Here is a 24,976-nt window from a genome sequence, read left to right as displayed (position 1 = left end):
AAATTGTCCCACTTGCCCTCTCCCCCCCACGCAGCCCTGGGGTTGGGGAGGGATTGCTCTAATTCTAGGGAGCGGGAGGTTTACACAATAAAGATGGTATAAATAATAAGAGTGCCCAATGTAAAATAAGTAAATCAATGGATATTTGTTGTAAAATTTAGCTTTTTTTATGTGCAGACTAATTAAATTACTCAGAGCAGGAAAAAAAATCAGTTTGATCTACTTCAATTTGACTGAAATCTGCAACCAAAAATGTGGTGCTTTGAAGGACAGAATAGGCAGTTTCCTGAGTCATAAATTGAGTCACACAGACCCCTAATGGTGTTTCCAGGACTGCAGACAAGCTGTTGTTCTGAGACAAAAGGTAAAAACCTTAAAAAAATAAACTGGACTTTGTGGCAGATTTCCAGGAGGATTTGTAATGTTCTCTGAGAGTCATCTCCAAGGTACACACGTTCTCTCTGAGGGGGTGTACTGTGAGCCTGCATCTTTCTGCCGTGTGTGCAAAGGGGAGCTCTGGTGGTGATCAGTACTGAGAGCCGCACAACAGCCGTCATACATCTGGGGAAGCCCAACAGCAGACAGCTTTACTGTAAATCTGCTGTGTTCTTAAAGTGAATGCCAGTTTTCAGGACTGGAAGTCTCAGAGAATTAGTCATTTCTATACAGACACATTCGTGAACTAGGTGCCTTCATGAGGTCCCTTCCAGCCATACATTTCTATGAATCTGTAATTCAGTACTATAAACAAGCAATAAGTAAACCCTTATAAACTAAGAAAGTTATTTCTCCTATGGGCCGTGAAGGAAGAGAAAAAGAGATTGTTATAGTTGTGTTTTAAATTCTCGGGAAGCACTCAGATGAAGGCTAAATAAGTATCTACATAGCTGAATATTAATCACTGATATTCTAGCAATGCTGAAAGGCCCCAATCAGTTTTGGGGCTCTGTTGTTTGGGCACTGTACAATCAGAGGAAGAGGCAGTCACCACTCCCAGAGACATAGATGGACTTCTCACCTGTAGATCACCAGGTCCAATCCAGCTCTCACCAGTAGTGTCTGAAAGCTGTTATCCTCTGACAGGCCAATGAACAATTAGGTGTCTGAGTTGTGTGTTCACATTGGCACTGATTGACACCCTTGCTGGAAGTCCCAGCAGGGAGGCCACTGACTGAACATGTATGCAGGCTGAACTCCTTACTGCCATTGAAGGTGGTCCTTCCAAAAGTAGGTAGGGACACACCAGTGAGGCCGTGGGGAGACACTTGCACCGTTGCCACCTGTTTTAGTTTCCATGGCTGTCCATGAAGCACCTTTTCACAAGTGAGAAATTTGGATACACACCAAATGCTATTTTATATTAATACTTTGGTGCAGGTGCTTATGATTGCATGCTGTGATGTACCAACACCACAAGCATTCGTGCTAACATAGGTGTTTCCAAGCCACCTGATGGGAAGGAGGTTATGTGATAAATAAAGACAAGAAGAAAAATACCAGAAAGCTCACAAGAATGAAATCTAAAAGGAGAAGTGTTGGACAACACTAACAAATCTTTGAGTTATCCTCCTTTTCAAAAAAACATATTTAGTCACTACTCCAGATTGTAATTCCTTGCTGAACATTGTTGTTGCTCCTAAAGAGGTAGAAATGGTCTGTATATCACAGTAAATAATACAGGTCCAGATTCTACCTTCACATACAATCAGTGCAACCTCATTGATAGAATTTAGCCTATGGTGAATGTTTGAAGGAGCACCTGAAATATTGTTCTCTGTACGATTTCGTGCAGGAGTACCCTGGATATGTTTCCTAATGGGGGGTGAAGCATAGTCTTGGGGCTAAAGCACAAAACTGGGAGCCTAGCAATAAAGGTTCTATCCCTAGCTCTGCCACCTACTTCCTGTTATGCCCACCTATATTTCAGTGACTCCCCAGTCCATGAACTCTTCTATTCTCCCTGAACACCCCCATCCCACATCCTGCAGATTTCTCCTTTAGATACCTGTAGCCTGAATACACAGAAGTCCATTTGAGCATCCACCTTAGCAGACCCTAGTGTGGCTGCTTTGGTTCCATGCCTGGAAATAGAAATCCCACCGTACTGGTAGGGGTTTCATGTTACTCAGTCAAATGATTACATACTATTTTTTGGCAAGAGAAGGCATCTAAAACAAATAGGCTGTTTACACTGAGGTGGCCTGTCATAAAACACATTTGAGTTTCCATGTAAAATTAGACTTTTAGACAATATCTCATTACAATGAAGTCTGATAGCAGAAAAGACCACACTAGTCTGACTAAGGATGAGGATAACTGGGTAGATGAGCCAAGACTGCTTCTTTTTTTAGGGTGAATCAGAGGCACAGCTGCACTTCATCACAGAAATCCCCCCAACAGATGCCAGAAGATCCATGTGCTGTATGGACTGGATTGTGCCTAAGTGATCACTGACTTGTAGTCCCATTGAAACCAGTGGGACTGCTCATGTGAGTTAGGGTTACACAGTCCAGCTCTATCTAAATATTAGTTATTCCAAGGCCAAGTTAAAAGAATGTCTTGTCTGCCTCATTAATCTCCTAGTAATCAACAGCTATCTCTTTATATATGTATATGTATATAAAATGCTAAATTGAAGGACATGCTACGTACAATCATAGATTAAGCACATAGGTTACAGATGGCTAAATCCTGCCCTCTGGTGTGCAAGATGTGGAAAGGGCAGAGGGGTCTTTACTTCCCATGCACTTAGATGTTCCTTAGCACAGAGAAGTGCCCAGGCAGGTAGCATACTAGGGCAGGTGTCATATCCTCAACAGGACATGGTGTCTCATTAGGAAGTCAAGTATCCGAGGGGTAGCCGTGTTAATCTGGATCTGCAGAAGCAGCAAAGAGTCCTGTGGCACCTTATAGACTAACAAACATATTGGAGCATGAGCTTTTGTGGGTGAATACCCTCTTCGTCAGACGCATGTAGTGGAAATTTCCAGAGGCAGGTATAAATATGCAGGCAAGAATCAGGCTAGAGATAATGAAGTTAGTTCAATCAGGGAGATGAGGCCCTCTTCTAGCAGTTGAGGTGTGAACACTAAGGGAGGAGAAACTGCTCAGGATTAAACAAAGACTGTGAATGGCTAGCCAACTACAAAAGCAGTTTCTCCTCCCTTGATGTTCACACCTCAACTGCTAGAAGAGGGCCTCATGTCCCTGATTGCACTAACCTCATTATCTCTAGCCTGATTCTTGCTTGCATATTTATACCTGCCTCTGGAAATGTCCACTACATGCGTCTGACGAAGTGCGTATTCACCCACGAAAGCTCATGCTCCAATACGTTTGTTAGTCTATAAGGTGCTGCAGGACTCTTTGCCGCTTTCATTAGGAGGTGTGTCTAGTTCCTCAGCTGGTGGCAGCTGCTGTTGTGCTTGAACCTGTATATGGTGGCTGTGCGTATGCCAAAGCCAACAACAGAAATTCCATGTCCACATAGGATAGGAAACAGTGCCTGGCAGCACACTGCAGTGGCCCAACAAAGCTGACCAGCCCCTTAGAGCATAAATGCCTATTCTGTTAGATGTGTGGCCAGCAATGGCCTTCTAGTCCCTCCCCACCTGCGCCCTCAGATAAGGACAAGCTAATGTTTGCTCTATTTCAGTGAAAGAGTAGACTTTTTATGTCCCTTTAGCTATTATCTGTGGTACAGTACCCACATTTTCAGATGAGGCATACTTTGCATTAAGGTAGCACCTTGCCTCTGAGCATCTCAAATCACTCAATCCCAGAAACATTTCCCAAAATAAACCTAGAGAGAATCTTCTGAATCTTTTAGGAGGCTGTTTCCACATATGCCCCAAAATGGGAGTTGATTATTTTTAGTTAGTATTAAGTGTTCCAAGTGGCACCTGAATCTTTTCTACATCCATTTTCCCCGGGAATAAATGGGATGTGATTGGAATTCAGCGTCTGAGAAGTCTCCTCCCGAGTTGGCTATGTTGCTGTTCAGGGCAGCTAATGACAAAGCCATAGCCTTGTAACTGTTTTACAAGAAAGGACTCCTGTATATTTCTAACGCTGGTGATATCATGCAGGAGCACTCTTTCACAAGATTAAAATGAAGCAGAAATGGATGAGTCACTTCTTACAGGCAGCTTTTTCCCTTCTTGTTCACTCATCATTGAAGTGCAAATCACAGCTTAACTATGTGCAATTGTAAATTTGTTTGGCACAGTTGTGTCTAAATGTACTGAGTTTCCCACTTGTGGGAGTCTCCCATTACCCTTGCTCCTCTCTGACTCACTTGCATGTGTACCAGTGATTTCACTACCAGCTGTCCTGCTGCTCCAAAAGATCCAAGATTTGCTTATATATATTTAAACTCTGCAATTTTGGCATTGTGCATATAACATAATATACACTCCAACTTATCAACATTTCACTTTAATATTAACCTGTCTGTGGTAACTGCTTTTACAGACTGGAAAACCAATTAGAATGCACATTTCCAAAAAAGAGCATGGGGTATTAGCCATGGGATTCCCACTGGGTTTAATGGGTGTTGCATACCTAAAACCTTGTGCAATTGCTTGGTAAATTTAGGGGATTTTAGGAGATTATGCTATTGTTTTCCTGTTAGACTGCGATCATTATAATAAAGTCAAGCATTATAAAGAGAAGGCCAGAAAAAAATAAATACCATCATAGTTATGAAACTAATTTTGGAAAGGAAGGTTATAAGGCTGTTGACAGAAATTTTAAATGTATTGTTTGACTATGATTATTACTACTTATTTCATATTTCTGTTATAGTAAATGCATGTCCAGGGGGCACACTCAGGAATTGAACCTAGGCCAGTGGTTTTCAACCTTTTTTCATCTGCAGACCTCTACAAAATTTCAAATGGAAGTGCAGACCCTTTTGGAAACCTTAGACATAGACTGTGGACCCCCAGAGGTCCACAGACCATAGGTTGAAAACCATTTTTCTATGGTAGTTGCAACCTTTCACAGACCCCTTACACATTGTCTACAGACCTCCAGGGGTCCGTGGACCCCTGGTTGAAAACTACTGTGCTAGGTGCTCCATATCACATATGAAGACATGGCCCCTCCTTCAAAAGAGCTTGCAATTTAACAAAACATGTGATGTACAAAGTGTATTGGGAGAGGGATGCAATAAACTAGATACAATTTTCCTATACTTTTATTACAGTATAATGAATTACAAATGCCTGTCAAGCCATCAGTAAGTGATTGCGTTGATATGTTAGAATAGTCAAGTAGAATCTGATTCCCCTGAAGCCCAGCAATTTGATTTCAAGTTGCATGCCAAATATTGGACTGGGTTTCAGTGCTGACGCTTCAGTGTTATGGAAGTTTACAGCTGAACTGCCAGAAAGTACTTTTATAAAAGCGATAGTGTAGGCTAGTGGGCTGAGTGTGAGACTAGAAGAAGGTACTCTTGAGTTCTAATTCCAGCTCCCCACTGACTTGCTATGTCACTTAGCTCTCTCTACCTGTTTCCTCCCCTGTAAAATGGAGATCATACTTACAGTACCTACCTTCTATTGAAGATGTAATTAGTTACGGTATAACTTAGTGCTCTGAAGTTGTGAAGTGCTGTGTCACTATGAGCTGTGCTCGTCACTAAAATTTTGTTTGGCTATTGCCAGTGGTTGGTTTTTCAAGGTGGTTAAAATTTTGTCACATTAGCCTACCTAATTTGATTGAGCATACATTGGAGGGTATGGGGAGCATTCTTTGAATAAACAATCTTCCCCATCCTAATAATAATAATAACAAGGCAACACAAGACAATTACAGCACCAGCACCTAGCACCAAAACATTCCAACCATTATTTATAAATGCTGATTTTATAGATCTACATACATATAATACAGATGTACAAAAGGAACCAAATCTTGGTCCTACTGAAGTCCATGTAAACTTTTTCTATGGATTATGAAGACACCAGGACTTATCCCAGCATTTGAATCTTTTTGTTGTGTTGATTTAGGGGCAAAAGGAAAACTAAACTTTGTCACATCAACTAAGTTCTGCACCCATGACAAATTGTTTTACAAGATTATGACTGAAGAAATTGAGACCTGTGGGTTGTGTTGTATTTATTGACCAGGGTTTCTCTCTGTGGGCCATTATCATCTTGCTCTCCTGGTTTCTGATCCAAAGCCCACTGAAGTCATGGGAATCCATTGGTCATTGGATCAGGCCTATGATTCTAATTGTTATTTTTTAAACTGAGATAGACCTGAAATGTGATCGAATTGGATTCAGACAGAATGACCATAGATATTTTACCAATATTTTTTGCTAACTTTCCTTTGAAAACCAATTAGCTTGGCAAGATGGAAGCAGACAAGAATGCCACTGTCCCTCTCTCATCTTAACATTTTAACTCTGCTTAGCAGGAAGAATGCATAGAATTTCAAAGACTGTCAGTATCTCTTTAGTCCTAAGGAAGCTAACTAATTATTTGATATTTATCACGTGGGAAGAGACCAATTTACGGAAAGCTTGTAACACCACTGGGAGGCAGTGTGCCAGAGAGGTAGTTGTTGGTTGCTGAAGACCATCTCAGATATTTGAGAGGAGCAAGTCTTGGCCTCTTCTACAGCCATTCTGCCGGGAAACTCATCCCTCCACAGCCTGCCCTTCTGACCTGTTTTCCCTTGTTGCTGGTTACCACCCTGTAAATCAGTGCCTTTGAACTGCTGTGTAATACATCAGAATTCCTGCCAATATGTTCTGCACAAATCCAGCTAACAGACTTGGAAACTCGGTTTTGAAACACAATGAAGTTGAATTAGAAACATGTTCCTGTTTGTGCAGACAGCCCTAAAATAGACCAGGTGTAATTTTTTCCCCCCACTTTCATAAAACAGCTGTCTTAAACAGAAGCAGCATCTGTAAATGAGGGGTAAGCCGTCAGCAGATTTGAAGTTTGAGTTTGCAAGGCTGCTTATCTGAACTAAGCATAACTCTTAGGCCTTCAGAACTGGGATGGAATTTTCATGAGAATAGGATTTCTTGGGGCTTCCCAGCACTTCCTGCTTCCGCAGGGCCAGAAATACCATGAGAATGGTACATATCTAAGTATTCTGGCACTTCCATTTCTAATCCTGGCTAGAATCTGGAATCCACAGATGTGCAAAAAGGAATATATAATGTGAAGAAAGATAAAATAAACTTTTATAAAATATAGAAAACATTTGGTTGGGTTTGAGTCAAGTTTGCAATGGAAAGTGGGGAGGTGAAACAGGGTGGATGCAATGGAAGTCTTTTCTTCAAACTATTTCTAATGTTTAATATTCACTCTAGGCCAGCTTCAGAGTTTGCATAACTTTCAGCAACGTGGGTCTCCCCTCCTAAGCTGCTCTGTAGTAATGCTTTGTCTTTTAGTCCCCAGTTCTGCAGAGACCTATGCCCCGGGCTTAATTTTCTATAGTCCCATTCATTCTGTCTGTCATAGCAATAAAGAAACAAGACGAAAAGTTTATAAATAGGGCCCTACCAAATTCATAGCCATGAAAAACACGTCACGGACTGTGAAATCTGGTCTTTTGTGTGATTTTATCCTATACTATACAGATTTCACAGCGGGAAACCAGCGTTTCTCAAATTGGGGTCCTCACCCAAAAGTGAATTGCAAGAAAGTCGCAAGGTTACTTTAGGGGGAGTCACGGTATTGCCACCCTTACTTCTGTGCTGCTGCTGGCAGCCCAGCTCTGAAGGCAGTGCTGCTGCCAGCATCACCACAGAAGTAAGAGTAGCACTTCAGCAACCACCCTGGGACCCCCCACCTCCCCACACACACACACACAACTCATTTTTGGGTCAGGACCCCTACAATTACAACACCGTGAAACTTCAGATTTAAATAATAAATAATGAAATTTACGATTTTTAAAATTCTATTACTGTGAAATTGACCAAAATGGACTGTGAATTTAGTAGAGCCCTAGTTATAAAGATAATCACATACCTGTCCACAACTTTCTGGTAGTTCCTAATTAAGACTTGTGTTTTGAGATTTGATCTCATAAACCAGACCCAACTTCAATTTGATTAGTTTGAACTCAGTGACAAGTTGAACAGAATAGATTTTGCTATAGGAAATGAATGATGTTTCCTTAGCGCTGATAAAATAAATCAGAATGTTTGGAATGCAATTCTGGTGAAGAGGAAGGTATTTTAACTTATACACACCTAAATGGCTTGGGTCTTTGTTTGCTTTCAACGGTACTTCTATCTTAATGTGATAACATGGCAGTTGTGATCAAATGAGATGCTCAAGCTTACTGTCTCCTGGTTTAAATGCTGGAAGGAGGATGTTTTCAGTGAAAAGTCCTTGATTCTGCTTGGTCAGATCTAGATTTATTGACCTTCTGGGAATACTGCAAGGCCTGTTGACATTGTCAGACTTTCTTTGAGGATGAAGATGGACGGAGAAATGTTTGTAATTTTTGGTGGAGTGGTAGGTTGTGGATATTTGCAATAGAGATGTCTATGTGGTTTTATAAATTAACACAAGGTGCCCTGTGTATCAAGAACCTGCTCTATTGTGCCCCACAGTCCCGTACAGTGGGGCTGGTAGTGGGGAGGAACTGGTAGGCAGCTCTGCTGCTTTCTGTCTCCGAGCAGCAGCATATTTTATAGGACATAGTTACGCCAAAGGTCATATGGCCAGAAATAGTACTCAGCAGCACCTGTCTTCCTTTTCTGAGTTCAGCAAACTAGACTATGGTGCATTGATCACAAAGCTGCTTCACCTAGTTGGGACTGCTGTCACTAAGCACTGCTGGACTATTGTCTCCAGTGTAATCAAGATACTACTTAAGGTATAACTATAGATTAGTAATGATCTCAAATGTATGAATCCTACTTAGTTATGCCAAAAAGCAAGTGAATTCACATACATCTTCTTAAGATAGTTCCTTGAGCATGAGATCCTTTTTTTCTTTTCACTGAATGTAGTTATGTGTTGGCAATTATTATCAGACTGGAATAGCTGGAGACTGTAGAGTTGTATTTGTATTTCTGTTCAGTGCCTGTACATGTACTGCACTGTTCACTGTAAGACGAGGTAGTTTGTTGTCCAAAAAGTGTTGCGTTCTGCATCCAGTACTGGAGCGGGAATGTTCCCAATTGATCTCTGTCTCAAAAATTAAAACCCAACCAGTCATTCTCTGAAACATATTAAACACACAAACTAAAAACCTACTATTTGAAATGGATGTTGTTTTTTCCTTCTTTTTATTGCTTCCCCTCCAAGGTCCTGGGTAGGTCAATCAAATCTTCTAGCTGAGATTCCTTCTCTAAAGGCTCATTCTAAACCACTCCTATAGTAGCCAGTGCTGATAGTTCAAAAACAGAGACAGGGCATGCTGATTCTGGAGTAATCCCCTTTCACTGGCTCAGAAAGCAAAGACTCAAGCTTGGGGCTTCAACTTGGATCCCCTGTCTGGCATTAGACACTGTTAGGCTGTTAATTAGTGGGAAGTGTTTGGAAACATCATACACACCGAATTTGTGTCATTCGGTGCCATTAGAGAGACAAGGTGGGGGAAGTAATATCTTTTATTGGACCAACTTCTGCTGGAGAGAGAGACAAGCTTCTGACCTGACACAGAGCTCTTCCTCATGTCTTCTTCAGTGACATTGGCATTTAAGGCTGGGCTTGAAAAGGAGCCAGGGGAAGTCAACTGCCCAACACCCACTGAATTTCAGTGGGCATCGTAGCACATGCCTACCTTAAGCTCCATTGAAATCTCAGCCTCAAATCTCTGTCCCAAACCTTGAACCCGAATGTAGAGCAAGAAAGCTGCCTATTTATTCTTCATACAATTCTCAGTAAAAATGAGAGGTCTCCTAAGAAAAGTAGCTGAGTTTCTTTTCCTTTCTCTCTCTCTCTCTCAGCGTGAAAAATGTCACATAGAAAGTAGTCTGTTCATTGCGTAGTGTTTATTGATGGAAGAAATCAGTACCAGTCATTGTAGAGCAAGCAGAGGATTGCCATAAGCAGAGGGACATGGTGCTATTTTTTCCCTTCCCTCACGTCTGTACTTCCAGTGCCCATCCTTGTCCTGCTGACGAGCCTTCTGTTCTCACCACTTTCATCTTCCTGTTTTAAAAAACAGTCTATTGCTGCTGCTCTCAGCCTCAGTGCTTTGGCTGCCAAAGGGGCGCTATATTCAGGTGCTCTGTTTGCATGTGTATTGGACTGGAACCCCTAGAGGAGATGTGGATGGGCTTGTGCCTCTCCTGTTAAGGTGAGCTGCAGTATCATATCAAACAGTAAAATGCACCTGAGACTCTGCTGTATAAGACTCTGTTATTTCATAATATGCTGAGTATCTTGTAGAGATTGACACATGGTTGAACACAGATTGACACAGAGATTAAACCAGGGACCTCCAGAGCTAAAAGCATGAGCTACTACAGCTTGAACTAAAGAACAAAGAGACTCTAGCCAGGGCTGTAATAGACTCTCACCCTCCATGGACTGGGTACAGAAGGGTGATCTGTAACACTCACCCATGGGCAGGGCTGGCTGCAGCTTTTTTGCCACTCCAAGTGGCGAAGCCAAAACAAACAAACAAACAAAAAGCCGCGACCAATGGCACTTCAACGGCAGCTCTACTGCACCAGTTCATTCTTTGGCAGCAATTCAGTGGCAGGTCCTTCCCTCAGAGAGGGGGTGAGGGACTCGTCGCCGAATTGCGCTGAAGACCCGGACATACCGTCCCTCTCTGTTGGCCACCCCAAGCATCTGCTTCCTTTGCTGGTGCCTGGAGCCGGCCTTCCCATGGGTTAGAAATGCACATTCTGAAAAGCAAAAATCCAAAGCTAAGCAGAACAGTGTTAATTAAAGAGCACAATCCCAGCAACAAACCCCAATTTCTTGAACAAACATGGGTGCGGGGTAAATATACCTGACTGTAATCCCTTCTTTCACTGGAGGGCTAAGCAGGCACAACTCCATTGAACTGATAGCTGCATATGGGCCTCAGATTTTATTTACTCTCGTCACCTCTTTCGAGGAGCTCAAATTGGGATTCTCTCCTCCTGGTGTGGGACTTTGCAAAGGGAATGCCCCACCCTCATTTGTTGTTCAGTCTGATGCAGTAGCCACTTGGAAGCTTACTCAGTTTTTTCATGGGAAAGAATCAACTCATAACCTGAGTTTTCATATTTAGAAACAAACAGTTATATTGATCTATATCCAAAGCACATTCCTATGACATCAGATGAGCACTTTCTAGTTTATTGGTTTATTGACAAAGCACAGGCTTTACAGTTTTCTGAATGAAATTCAGAGAGGATGCCACATAAGGGATGTTGCTTTGTCTATTTCAGCAGAAGGGTGGTGGTACAGGTAGCAGCAGAGGACCTGATGTTCGGTTTGATTCCAAGGGTAATTAAACAGCCAATCAAAATTCTGAAATGAAATGTGCCTGGTTGTATGGCAGAGCTATGCTGGTGTGCACTGGGGCATGGGCTAAGTTTGTGGGTGCTGTGTGTATTTGACAGAATCCAATATCCAATATATATATCCAGTATATACATATCCAATATATAAAACCAATATACAGACTTTGGAAATTTTCACCCTATGCAGTTCATCCTCAAAATTCATAAAGTTTTATGTTAAAATGTCAAGTTTTTCTATTTCTCTACAATAGAGGAAAATTGTGCGCCACCCTCTTCTCTTCTCCTGAGGTATAACCTCCCTCAGTTGATTAAACAAAGGGTTTTTCATCCTCCTTTTCTTTCTCCTAAGGGAGCCTAAAATAGTGCGTCAGGAACCAGGTGCTGTCCTTGGAACTTATAATGCATAGTGACTTCATTAGCCACACACATCACAGAGCCCTAATCCCCATGCTCCCTGCCTGTGTGTCAGCACTCTCTACCCCTTGCATGTCTGGCTCTTCCCTGGTAACTTGTTAAACACTCGTGTTCTCACAAAGACAAAGACTGTGGCTACAGAGCAGACTAAACTGGATTTAATTGAATCTTTATGCAATGATTCACTGAACAAGATCTGACTGTGTCTGACCAGGACTTCTCACAGCAAGGAGTTTGTGGGACAGTCAGCATGGTCTAAATGAAGTTTACTGGTCTGGCACTGATTGAAGTTCAAAGTCACATTAACTGTACTGTGTTAACATGAACGTTTGGGGATCAATACTTCCACCTTTTAGGGCTAGTATAATATTGATGCTACGCTTCAGGAAACACATGCTTGAACAACTGAAAATCATGTAGGTAGCGGACAACCCTTCAGCTTGCTATACACAGCCAAGACAGGGATTCATTCTATTAGCTGTCGTGTTTAACATCAAATTACACCTGAATCCACTTGGACTCAGTACATTATTTCTGCTTTAACTGCGGCTATCAGGAGCAGTGACATTCTGGAGGGATTGAATGAGAGGGTGGATGGGATGCCTTCTAGTAAGAGTGAACAGTTGAGCAAATTTCACGGAGTGTTGCATGTTTCCTGGGCTAGTGCAAGGCGAATGGCAAGCAGGAACTTGGTGACAGCACTGCACAAGGCCAGACTAGTGGAAAGCTTGAATTTCCTCCCAAATGGTCATTAAGCTCCCAGCCCAACTTCCATGCCCCAAAAGTTTGTTTCTTTTTATTTTAAAGGGCATGGGGATAAGAAAACCCAGATTTGTGTTGTCACACTGTGACTACCTGTAAAAAGTCAGCATTTGCCACCAGTTACCAGAGCTATTTTCTTTTCTAAGTATAGGGGGTATAGCTCGTAATGGCAGCAACTGCATAGCGGGATTATACACACTTATGATGGTGTCAGTACTTGCTACTACAACACTCTTAATGTGGCTGCATGGGGTCTGGACTCTATTAAAGCTCAATTCAGTTTTCAATGAGGGGTCCTCAGCTGTGGAGTTTGCTGTTTGTTTTGCCAAAGCCCAAATGTGTTGACCTTTGGGTCAATCTGCATGGCCTATTAGTTCTGCCAGACTTTTGGGAGGGGCTGGGGAGCGGGGGAAGAAGGAGAAGAGGAGGAAAGACTGGAGGGAGTGTTGGAAGAGTTGTAGTTGTGGAGAGATCTGGTCCTTGACATTGATTTTATTACGAACATCCATGCACTCAGATCATTGGATGGGTGCTGAGCTTGTATAAATTGGCACAATTGATGGCTTTTATGAGGCTGACCCATGCTTAGGAACAGGAGGAGGAGGTGATGGGACATCATCTGATGGGCAGTGGTAGATGAAAATGCAAGTAACGGGGGCCCCTTACTGCACCTTTGCAAGCAGGCCATACTGCCAGGTTTGTGGGGAACAGCGGAAGGCCTTGATCCCACCCTCTTCCTACCTAGAAACAATCCCTCTGTGGCTACTAATGCTGATGGGATTGCTAGTTGGCCCCATTTTACCACTGCAGACTATGCCTGGCACTGACAAGTGCACCAGAAGGGGTGTGCTCCCTGCACCCTTACCCCCTGCAGCACTCCAGCACAGGAAGAAGCGTAATTTAGTCCTCTGTTTGTGGCACAGGCCAGAAGGAGCCCTTGCACATTGGGAGACAGATTAACATAGCGGACTTCCACAGTGTCAATCTCTGGCTTCAGCTCTCACTTCAGTCCCCAAGATGTACTCTAACACCATTTTTTTACCCAGAGGCAATCTGTAATGTGAACACTGATATGCCAAACTCCAGCACCTCCAGTGTTTATGGGATCTTGTTCATTCAGTGGAGATCCACCAAAATTTATTTAAACCCATATTCAGTAAGTGAATTCAGAATGGTCTGTAGTGACTTTATCTGCAAAGCATCTCTAGGGCTCAATCCTGTAAAATGCTGAGCGCTGTGGCTGTGATCCTACACAGCATGAAGCACATGTTTAACTTTAAGTAGGAGTGCCCCCACAGACATCAATAGAGCGAAGCATGGATTGGAGCTAGACTGTTCAGCACCTTGTAGGGTTGCCCATAGTACTTTGTGTGTGTGTGTGTGTGTGTGTGTGTGTAGAAGTAACATTACCAAAAATCAAGTATTAAGGGCCAGATTCTACTACTCTTACTCATGTGGAGTAGCACCTTACTTCACAAATAGGCCTGTTGAAATCTATTGCTGGGTCACCCTGAGGAGGTCACTTTCCCTCCCTGTGTCTCAGTTTCACCAACTGTAAGATGGGGCTAATGATACTGACCTCCTTTGTGAAATACTTGGAAATCCCCTGATGAAAAGGGCTGTATAAGAGCTAGATACTGTCTGTTGTTATTGTTCAGAGTATTGTACTACTCAGTATTGTACTACTCAGGAATCTGGCTGGGGGTGCAGGCTCTGATGTGGGGCAGGGGATGAAGGATTTGGTGTGCAGGAGGGGCTCCGGGCTGGGGCTGAGGGGTTCGTAATGTGGGAGGGGGCTCTGGGCAGGGGTTTGGGGGGTGTGAGGGCTCTGGCTGGAGGTGTGGATTCTAGTGTGGGGTTGGGGATGAGGGATTTGGGGTGAAGGAGGGGGCTCTGGGCTGGGACCGAGGAGTTCAGAGGGCAGGAGAGAGATCAGGGCTGGGGTTGGGGTGTAGGCTCCGGCTGGGGGTGCAGGCTCTGGGGTGGGGCTTAGGATGAGGAGTTTGGTGTGCAGGAGGGGGCTCTGGGCTGGGACTGAAGTGTTCCGGGTGCAGGAGGGGGATCAGGGCTGGGAAAGGGAGTTTGAGCGTGAGGGGTGTAAGGGCTATGGCTGGGGGTGCAGAATCAGGGGTGGGGCTGAGGATGAAGGGTCTGGGGTGCAGGAGGGTGCTCCAGGTTGGGACTGAAGGGCAGGAATTGGATCAGGCTAGGGCAGGAGGTTGGGGCCCGGGAGGGGGGCAAGATCAAGGCAGCGCTTACCTCAGATAGCTCCTGGAAGCAGTGGCATGTCCCCTCTCCGGCTACTAAATGAAGGCACTGCCAGGCGGCTCTGCACACTGCCCCACAGGTACTGCCCCTGCAGCTCCCATTAGCCACTCCCCCTAGTGGCTGATAGGGGAACGCAGTCCCTCCCTCTACACTGGGTTCCAGCCTAGAGATCTGACAATCCCACCTTTGCTGCAGCCTATCCTTTCAATTAGCCACTTTAGAGCCATTTTCACCCCTTCAGGGGGGGTATGAGATAAACACCCTATAACACACATTTATGCAATAATCCTCAACTGATTGTGTAACACTCTGTACCAAAAAAGAGTTTTCTGTGTATTGACCCTTAGTTTTTAGTTTTTTTGTTTTCTTTAATAGTAATCTAAAAGAAGAGAGAAAAATAAACAGGAAATAAACCACATAAAAAGATTAAAGAAATGTTCAGGGTTAAATTTAAACTTAACTCAGTTTACACTGAAAATGAGAATTCTCTTATTTCGTGGAATAATCAAATTTTAAGAAAAAAATTGCCAATCCAGATCCTGTTCACTTAAGGGAAAATAGGATTTGGCCCAAAGATCAACATCTTGAGATGAATATTGCAATATTATTACTTGCTGGAAAAGGGCCTACAGACACTGTGATCTACACATCTTTGTTCATGTTTGTTATCGTCTGGTTCCTTTAGACTTTTTAACATTTTTCCGAAATTCAGATCTTTTTATTCTTATAAAATTACCAGCTTACAGTTGAGGGCAAATAAACACTCATTCAATTGGAGAACTAAAATGGACATTAGGTTCAATTGCTGTAGTTTGCAATTAATGGTGCTGTATTCATGAATGGGCCAGATTCTTATCTACACTATTTACATACACTTTAAGACTAGATACTATAAACCATATAGTATAAAGCACTCTTGATGTAAATGAGAAACAGATCCATTGTCTTCTAAGCTTGAAAGCTTCCCAAGTCATGCATACAACTTCTGGGAGACGAAAATTGGAGGGAAAGGAACCTATAAAGCTACTAGAAGGTTCTATTGCACTTCTGTAGCTGAAGTTCAAATTTCTGTTGCAGTGCTAAGGTTTTAAATATGTTCCCTTTATGAGATGTGAGTTTCCATATTCATCACTAAAGTTAAAATAGTTGCGCTGAATTTCACTGTGAGAGCAGTGAAATTCAGATAATAAAACACTGAGCCAGATCCCAGCTGATTGAACGGAACTATGCCAGTTTATATCAGCTGAGGATCTACCCCATTATGTTTAGTTGCAAACCTGTGATATTTTAGGAGTGAAGTCACACTCCTTGTGGAGTAAATTTTCAAAATGGAATGCAGAGATTTAATTGCACATCTCCCACTGACCTCAATGAGAATGGTGTGGCTAGAGGACTTTGAAATTTTCCACCATTCTAAACTGGCAAATTCACTGAAGTAGCTTTTCAACATGATACTCAAAATCCATTGTTTAGCTTTACACATAAATTGTATCTTGAAACTTGTGATGTACTCATGTTTTGTTTTCTCTTGTTGAGTTATTAACATATGGTCATTTCCAAGTTTTCCAACATGAAATAAGTTGGCTTTTAGGCTTATTATTCTAGTTTTTGCATTTTCCACTCCTTTGTGTTTGCTTTCCATGTAGATTTTGTCTGCCATGTAAAACAAAGAGATTATTCCATTTAAATCTTTGGAAAGTTCTGTTCTTTGGCACAGAATCATGTTACCTGATACCTCTTTTAAGTTTTAGATTTCTGGAAGGGAAATCCTTCCTATGAGGAGACTTAAATTTCCATCAGTCATGGGGAAAACTGTTTCCTTTGGGATACTAGAGGGTGGGCTTGGAAGAGAAGACTCAACAGAAATGAAATTCCATATTGCTTCATTTTGAAGTCGAGACCTTTTTCTTTTGAGTGGTTATATTTTCCAGTTTCCACTTCGTTATTCAAATTGTCTTGGTGTTTTCAAATTTAGTACATTGAGTATAATAACCAGGAGATATAAATATCTGCAACTCTGCAGACAGGAGAAAAGTAAGGTATCTGTCATTGGGTCAGTATCTATAGCATAAAACATGGTAGAGTGCTGCTATAAAAACATAACATCCAAGCAATGCAGAACTGTAACAGGACTGACTTTTCCTCCCTGTTGTTCCTGTATTTCTTCACCGAAAGAGGGATTTTAAGGTATATTTTGCAAAATAGTATAGAAAGCTATTTCACTTATATTAGGTTCTTTACCACTTTAAGGTAAGTTACATGAGTTTGACCTTTTCCTGATTGCCAGTCAAGGCTAATGTGTAGTGCAGGCAACTGCTAGTTCATTCAGATTTCATGTCCATTGGGGTGATCCACCTTCCCTTTGTCTTCAGGTCTCTCTTAGTTATTTTGACCTCTCTGCTCTGTGCATATGTTTCTGTGTTTCAGTAAATGCATAGTGATGTATCCTTAACCATGTACATAAATCAGTGTCTGTGCCAGCCCACTGGGGGCCCTAAGCAGGAATATTTTCGCACACACTACACACACTAATAATTAATGGTGGGTGTGGGGATGAGCTGCTTAAGGCCCTAGACTAAGCAATTGCTTGTTTATGCTTAGCACCGACTCCTCATGATATACGCCTGAAGTTTGCATTGTTATTGTAGGAGATGATGTGGTCACTTCTTGTCTTTGTGGGGTCTGTAAATGAATACTTCCTCATGTGGCCACTACAGGTCACCAATAGACCCCAGGGTCAAAGGCTTCCTGGACATATACAGCTTGATTCAACCCTTGGATGCCCCAGTTTCCAACTGTGTGTTAAGATAGGGCAAAGTGCCAGCCACCCCTACTCCTCCAGATGCTTTGGAACAGGTAGTATTGCCTCATAATGGCCTGTTTCCTATTAGCAAAGCACATGCTAACATCCTAGCCACCATAGGCAGAAGTCACTGCAAAATATCAAGCAAAGTAGAGTTACCTTATATGTCCCCTTTATGTAGTTAACTTCTTTTTCCTTTGGAAAATAGAGGCCTTGTTTAGCATATATGAGAAGATATTTTTCCTTTGATCTAACACGAGACTTCACATGACAAAACTAGTGCTCACATATACAGTATAAATGCTCATTAGGCATAAGTCGATTGCTTTCAGTAGCATGGTATCCTAACAGAACGTTTAGGCAGATGAGTGTTCAAATAATGAACCAGCTCTCTTTGCTGTCAGTAGAACTGGCAAAAACTTCTGTCAGTTCTTAAATTACATTTCAACAGATGTTCTTAAATTTCTATATTTTCTTACTCAAATGTGGCTCACAAAAAAGCCCTTAGCAAATGGTGAACGGATTATTGTTTTTAACCAAGAAATACATAGCTGCAATACAAGGAGCTGTCATAGGCAAGCCAAGGTCTTTCCAACAAAAATAATTACCTTCCAGAACCACATCATTACTGATGCCATTCTGGATGACGTGGAAAGAAAACACAACACATTGGGGACTGAATTAAAGGAACACCTATATCAAACTGCAGGGTTACCTGGCAGCCAGTAGGCCCTGGCAGTAAGTAATCATCCAGCATGAGGGCACCCACAATGGAGAAACAGCTTTCCTCCATAAGCAGTAATTCCCAGATCATAGCAGTAGTGGGGATGAACATGGGGAGGAAGGGGCAGTGCCTGAGCTCTACATAGGATGGGGAAGGGACTACTGTGTCTTCTCTCAGACATTCCCTCTTTGGCACATCTGTTTCTGAACCATAGCAAATAGCCATAGTCCTGGCCACCTTTCCCAGAATATCATCTCTTACTGCAGGGAATTCCTACCTGTCAAGCTGAAGCATTAACAACTGTCCCAGCCTCCATAACCTAAGTGTATCAGGGAAGGGAACTTGTCCTGAATAGGGCAAGTACCTGAATATCATTTTTCGCTAATGCTGCCTTCAGCCCATATGTACCCACTGTGATCTTTCAGTCTTCTTGTTCCCTGATGGATGCTCCAGTGGAAGGTGGAAATTAATTTTCCCACTGTGTGGTGAGGGGAAAGTTCTCCTCAGCTCTATATGATGGTGATCATCTTCACTCTTAGCATGTGAGTGGGGATAAGACTGTATGACCCCAACAGTGTGAAAGCAATTGTCATACAAAACCCAACTTAAGCAAATTTGTATGTTTACACGGAAGAAAAGGTCCCTCCTTGGGCAAACTCAAGGAGGGTGAGTGAGGAGCACCTCAGCTGATAAGCAAAGAAACAAGTTTAACTTTTTATTCCACTGGCAGCCACTTTTTAGCCCTTGCTGACATGAGGAGCCATGTGAATCCATGTAACAAGGACCTCCTACTACTCCCTCAGTGCCAACTCCTCCCTGCTACAAACTCACATCCATTTCTCCTGTCACCAGGGTCAGCCTCCCAAACACTCCCCATTCATATCTGGACACATCATTTCAGAAAGTACACAGCTAATCAGAAGACTCAGAGGAGAGGAACAGCAACAATAAAAGGTTTGTAATAAAACTGGTTATATGAAGTTTGGAGAAAAGGTAGCTAAGATGACACCATTGTCCCACAGATCTACACATAAAGGAAAATTGTAAAATGATAAGGCTAAGTTATTGTTGCTAGTCAATTAGACCAAAACAAAGTTACTGGCTTAAGGTATGGAAAAGGAAATCTAGGTGCAAGTGTACCAGAACAATTCAGTGATGGAACAAGTTCAGAATGAGTTATTGTTGAGATAGTGAAAGATAGGTTAGATGATCTTCACCAAGGAATGGTTTAGGGTCCCTGCCACAATGCCCGTTAAAAAGTCTCTTCCAATCCAAATGATCCCACAAATACAAGAAGAAGGTTTTCTTCTAAAAACAAAACTTGATATTACATTAACCAGCTAAAGCGTTAATGAAATGCACTAGAAATAAAAAATAACACAGGAAACAAATGTGTAGACATGCCAGGATCAGTTGTCCTTGGAGAAAAAAGTACTTGCACTGGAGCAAGATGTCTACCTTGCCCAAGCATAAGCAAAGAAGGCAATGGTGAGAGGTATCTGAATCTTGCTGTACACATAAAATCCCTTAAGAAAGATTTGGCTCTGTTGTGCATTAGACAGACACACTAAAATACTGAACAGGTGATACTCTGCTTTCATTCACAGAAGTGAAAGAACCATATTGTATTTTATGAACTACCAAATATCATGGCAGAGAATGGTACTTTACCCGTACTGTGCTGAGTGTCAGGTTTTTCTGATGGTTACCACTGTTACCAAAAATGCTGATGCAAAAGGATTAAGTGAGGAACATGCACTTTTCAGGGCACCTCCTGCACTCCAACCTTAAAATATTCCAAACCTAAAATACCACAACCTAGATAGTGTCGCAAAAAAAGCTGGTGAACTTAAAATAATATTTAAAAAGCCTAGTGAGGATGAAAGCCTTAACATTTACGCAATCGTAATTTTACAGCTACAGTTCTGCTCTGTTTGCAGATTAATTTATATAATAGATTTTTAGTCCCTGCAAAAATGTCCTAATATCCAGAATAGATTCTGAGCTGACCATTGTAAATTGCTCATTGAAAATAACTAGACAATTTCTTTTGCTAAGTTAGTATGACACCAACCTTTGGACTTTCTTTCAGTTCTCATTCCTTTTTAGCTTATTTGTGGAAACTTGTAATTAGATTTTCCTTCTCCTAACTGATAAAGTACCATAAATCCTGGACATCATCCCTGAGTGCAGTCATTTATGAATTTTGCTATTTTTTGCACATTGCACCATATGTAAGACAAACTAACATAGAGGCACAGTTTCTTATTCCTGGCATGCAGGAGAGTCACTGAGAGATATCATATGGTCTCCTGGCAAAAGTACAAAGTGGCTCTTGTTGTTTGATCTACTGTCTTAAACTTAAATGCAAAATCTGATAATTGGGTCAGGCAGGAGAAGAACCTTACTAATAAAGCTCTTTTCATTTTCCTTTCCTATGTTTCCTCTTTTCATCTTTTCTTTCTCTCTTTCTGGGTTGGTCCTGATGAGCAAGAATCAGCTGTTAGCCAAAGGTTTAGAAGTGGAGCTTGGCTTATGGCTTTCAGCTCCTCCTAGAAATCCCTCTCTGTCTATCCTCCTTTAGCATAAGCCGTTTTCTTTGACTTCCCTGCCAATACATTAACATACCACACTGGGCTTGCTTTAGATATTCTCTGGTAATTGTCTCTCGCTTTATAAAACCAGACTCCTGAATATGTCTTGAATGTTTGGAAAATTGCTGCCTCTTTAGGCTTGGCTTTCCTGTGAGGAAACAAAAAAAAAACGTTTTTCATTTTACAATCTCTGTTTTAGACCCTTAAACAAAGACAGAGGAGTGTACTTCAAAAAACCCAAAAGATAAATGAAAACTGAACTGCCTTTTCAAGCAAAATATACTCTTTAATATAAGAAGCCTGAGTCCTAGTTCACTCAGTAATAGAAAACTTTTGTTCTCTCTTAGGATTAGCACAGCAAGAACATTTCATGGTTAGTTTCATGGCCCAAATCGGATAATTCATGGTTGCCCACATTATTGGCTTTGTCATCATTTTTTCTGACCAAATTTAAGCCAAAATGTGAAACCCCAATCCTGATATTTACAATAAACTACTTACAAAAGAAAGTGAGACTCTAAAGCGATCAACAATTCTATGCTCTCTGCCTCTTACCGCCAATACCACACTGAGTAATTGAGACAGCCAATCAGGGAAATAATCCACTTCCTTCCCTGAGGGACCAAGGGGCGCACCCCACCCATGTACCTATCTGCTCCATCGACACTGATTTGGACTCCTTATTCATTCCATGGGTGGCGAACCTGAGCCTACTTATTCACTGACACTTTAAAAAACCCTTCCACCCCAATCTGGGTCTATGCTGGTTACGCGATATGTATGTATCTTTTCATCCTTGCAAACAATATCGATAACCCCCCATAACCCAAGCCTGATCCCAGATGTACAGTACCTTCCCTCTCAACCTGTGTATATTTCATTTCAAACATTTCCTTTAATAAAATTTTTAAATCTGTTAAAAAGCTTTAAAATTGTTAACTGTCTGATTGGAGCTTTCCATGCTGGGTGGTCAGTAGAATAGGTGAATCAGTTCTGATGTGATTTGCATTAGCAGGGCTTTTCAGTTGTATAAAAAAGTTCACAGAAACAGAGGATTGCTGGCCAGAAGTGACTGGATAATAGTGGTTTAATTGATCATTAAGTCCCCACTGTGATGTACTTACACAGGAAGCCCAGCAGGATCCCAGAACTATGAGAGCAATCAGTTTTATTGCATTATTATTACTATAATATTGACTGTCATTTGACAGTCATGGACCTGTGACTTTGCTCCATAGCACTCCTCCGAGAGGCTTGGGAACTTTTTTAAATGTAGAAAATATGTTCTCTGTTTGCAAAGAGCCAAAGTAGATTTTTTTTTCTCCCACGGTAATGTCAACTGTGAACATAACAATTGTTCTTGTCTGATCAGAGAAGATGCCTATTAAACTGTTGTTCTGTAGCTCGCCAGTTACAGAGCAGGGTGGTGTGTGTGGCTACAGATGCTCACTAAACTGCATCCTTGATGACATATTTATGAGAATGAGTGAATGACTGCAGTGCTTACAAACTGAAATGACCTGCTGATTAAGAGTTCATAAATAATTCCATCACTCAAAACAGAACCTCCAGTGAAAAATTTGCTTTAGAAAACATATGTTTAATATGTTAGTTTACAATGTGGATTGGAATAAGTTACTTAGGAAAGACAAGTTACATTACATTTTCACTGTGCTTTGAAAATTCAGCTTTATTTACCATATTGTGAAGTATTAAGAGGGAACTTTCACGGATGTCCATGTTCATACAATAAAATATTAGGGGTCCTTATTCTTATTGCCAGCACATGCAGAAAACACGTGTAAAATAAAATAAAAAAGCAATCATGCAAATCCTCATTCTTTCGCACTTTCTCCCCAGTAGTTTTATGCACCCACAGCCTCCCTCTTTTAAACGTAAAATGATTTTTGTTAAGGATCTGCCTGTTGCAGAGCGTTCTTCCTCTGATTTGAGGCCTGAGCTGATGTCCATTGAAGTGCCATTTCCTGCAAGGGCTTTGAATCAGGACCCTAGAGATCTGGACCCTAACGAAATTAAGAAAGTGAGCTGGGGTTCATAAAAGGATAAATACCTTACTAGGATTGTACAGCAATGGGAAATAACTTTTTAATTGTCCCCAAAACTGTTTCTATGTTTCATGATTGAGAGAGAGGACAAAATGAAAACAGAGAGGTGATAGGAATACTATCAAAGATCCCTGCAGTGCTTCAGTTCGCCATGTATGTAGTCTCTTGTTGCCCTCAGGATCGGAGGGCAGTTGTACATTGCAGATTTTCCTAATATCTCACCATGACAACCAGCTGGCCTAAATAACCTGCAGTTGATCCACTGTCAAACCTCTTTCTTGCATAGCCCTCAAAAGTGCATGCTTTTGAGTGTGCAAGCGGAGGTCAGTTTTTTGCACATCAGACTAAAGTGAGAAGACTGTAGCAGACATGCGCAGCTAGATTATACCTCTTGGCTGCCCCTCTCTTTAGCTCCCAAGTTGCATCTGTTCCTCACTTTTATTATGTAAATTAATTTACATCTGACCTGTAGAATAATGTACAATCATGGAACAAAGGTACTCAGATACCATGGTGATGAGGCCCCCGCAAAAAGACTTACCTTTATTAATAACCTGTTTTATTATAAATTTTACAAACACCCAGAAGATTTTTGATAGGCATAGCATGTAAATGGAAGGAATACATAAATGTATAGAAAATTGTAATTATGCTTTTTAAAACATCCTGAAAAAATGCAAAAAAAGGTGTAAACATTTTCTTGTGTCCCCCATTTGGCGGTTTGGGAGGAACTGGTTCAAGATTAAATGTCAATAATGGTATCTTTATTAGCATGAGAAATAATGTGCTGCCAAAGTGAATACATCACTACATACAGCAATATGGATAGGAATGAATATATTACATTGCATTACATTACAGTGTTGGGTAGACCTGTGCTACTTGGCTACCAGTGTATACAGCGTACATAGAAATGCAAGGAAATATCTTGCATTGAAGCAAATCAAGATAGATTCTAAAGAAACGACTGCATCTCTTACAGTTACCTCTTCCGCAAAACCAGTATTTTTCCATCGTAACCCTAGGGAACATGCTGTTTAATTTTGTCATCTTTCTCTTCGGACTGAAATATTTTCACTGGGGGAAAGGACCGGTGTTGAACAAGAAGTTCAAAAACCTGGTGGACAAATGTTAGATAAATCTGTTTACTTGGGTGTTCTCAAGAATTGAGAGGAGAGGGTGGAGGCAACCTTGAGTTTTGCGGAGTTTTACTTGTCATTTACTATTTCACTCATCTATATACATTTAATTCTTTCAGTGGGGGTCCACCATAACTCCTAAGTGACAGCAGCACGCTTACATGGAAGGCAGGCCCTTCCAATGAGCAATGACAGATGTATAACAAAGCCTAGCTGGCTGTTCATTTTGCAGTTACAAAATCGGGTGCATCATGACACACTAAAATGGCTGAAGGTCTTGTCCTGCACCTATTTTTGGTCCGTGGCAACACTCCTGTTGATTTAAGTGGAGCAGAATGTAGCCCTAAATGATTTTCAGACTCATTCTACCACATGAGCCTCATTGGCATCTTATTCTGATGATAAGGAGTGATCTGGCTTCGTGAGTGGAAGTAACCTGATGAACTTTAAGATTTCACCAAAAAGGCTAATGCTTCACTGCAGCTCTGTCAGTAATCTAAACAGTTGGTTTGGTTGTAATGTAGACGGTTTAAAATAAGTGACAAATGGAGCAGGCTGACCACCCTGCCATATTAGCATGTGGCATGCTGGCATAATAAAACCAAAGTTCAGCCTCAAAAAACCATGAGAATGAACAGGAAAGTGGCTCTTCCTTATGTTGTATTGACATTGGTTTTTTCTTGGTGTTCATTGGAATGAAAATGATAATTAATTAAAAGGGAAATACTGCAGCTTAAACAATCCCTAATCACTGAAA

The 24,976-nt window shown here is 41.6% G+C and overlaps 1 protein-coding gene across 4 annotated transcripts in view; it reads left to right on the top strand.

Annotated features, from left to right (window-relative positions):
- RUNX1 (RUNX family transcription factor 1) overlaps positions 1–24,976 on the top strand; it is a 203,260-nt gene that overhangs the window by 33,294 nt on the left and 144,990 nt on the right. For 2 of the 4 annotated variants that reach the window (XM_032778425.2, XM_032778410.2), the window contains exon 3: positions 19,273–19,374. The exons of the other annotated variants lie outside the window; for them this stretch is intronic. In XM_032778425.2, coding sequence (XP_032634316.1) covers positions 19,273–19,374 — 102 coding nt within the window. The remainder of the gene's footprint in view (positions 1–19,272; positions 19,375–24,976) is intronic. 4 annotated transcript variants of the gene reach the window in all.

The sequence above is a fragment of the Chelonoidis abingdonii genome, chromosome 1, assembly GCF_003597395.2.
Source record: "Chelonoidis abingdonii isolate Lonesome George chromosome 1, CheloAbing_2.0, whole genome shotgun sequence".
In the NCBI taxonomy this organism is placed as follows: Eukaryota; Metazoa; Chordata; order Testudines; family Testudinidae; genus Chelonoidis; species Chelonoidis abingdonii.
The sequence above is the reverse complement of the archived record's forward strand: the minus strand, read 5'-3'. Positions and strand labels throughout refer to the sequence as shown.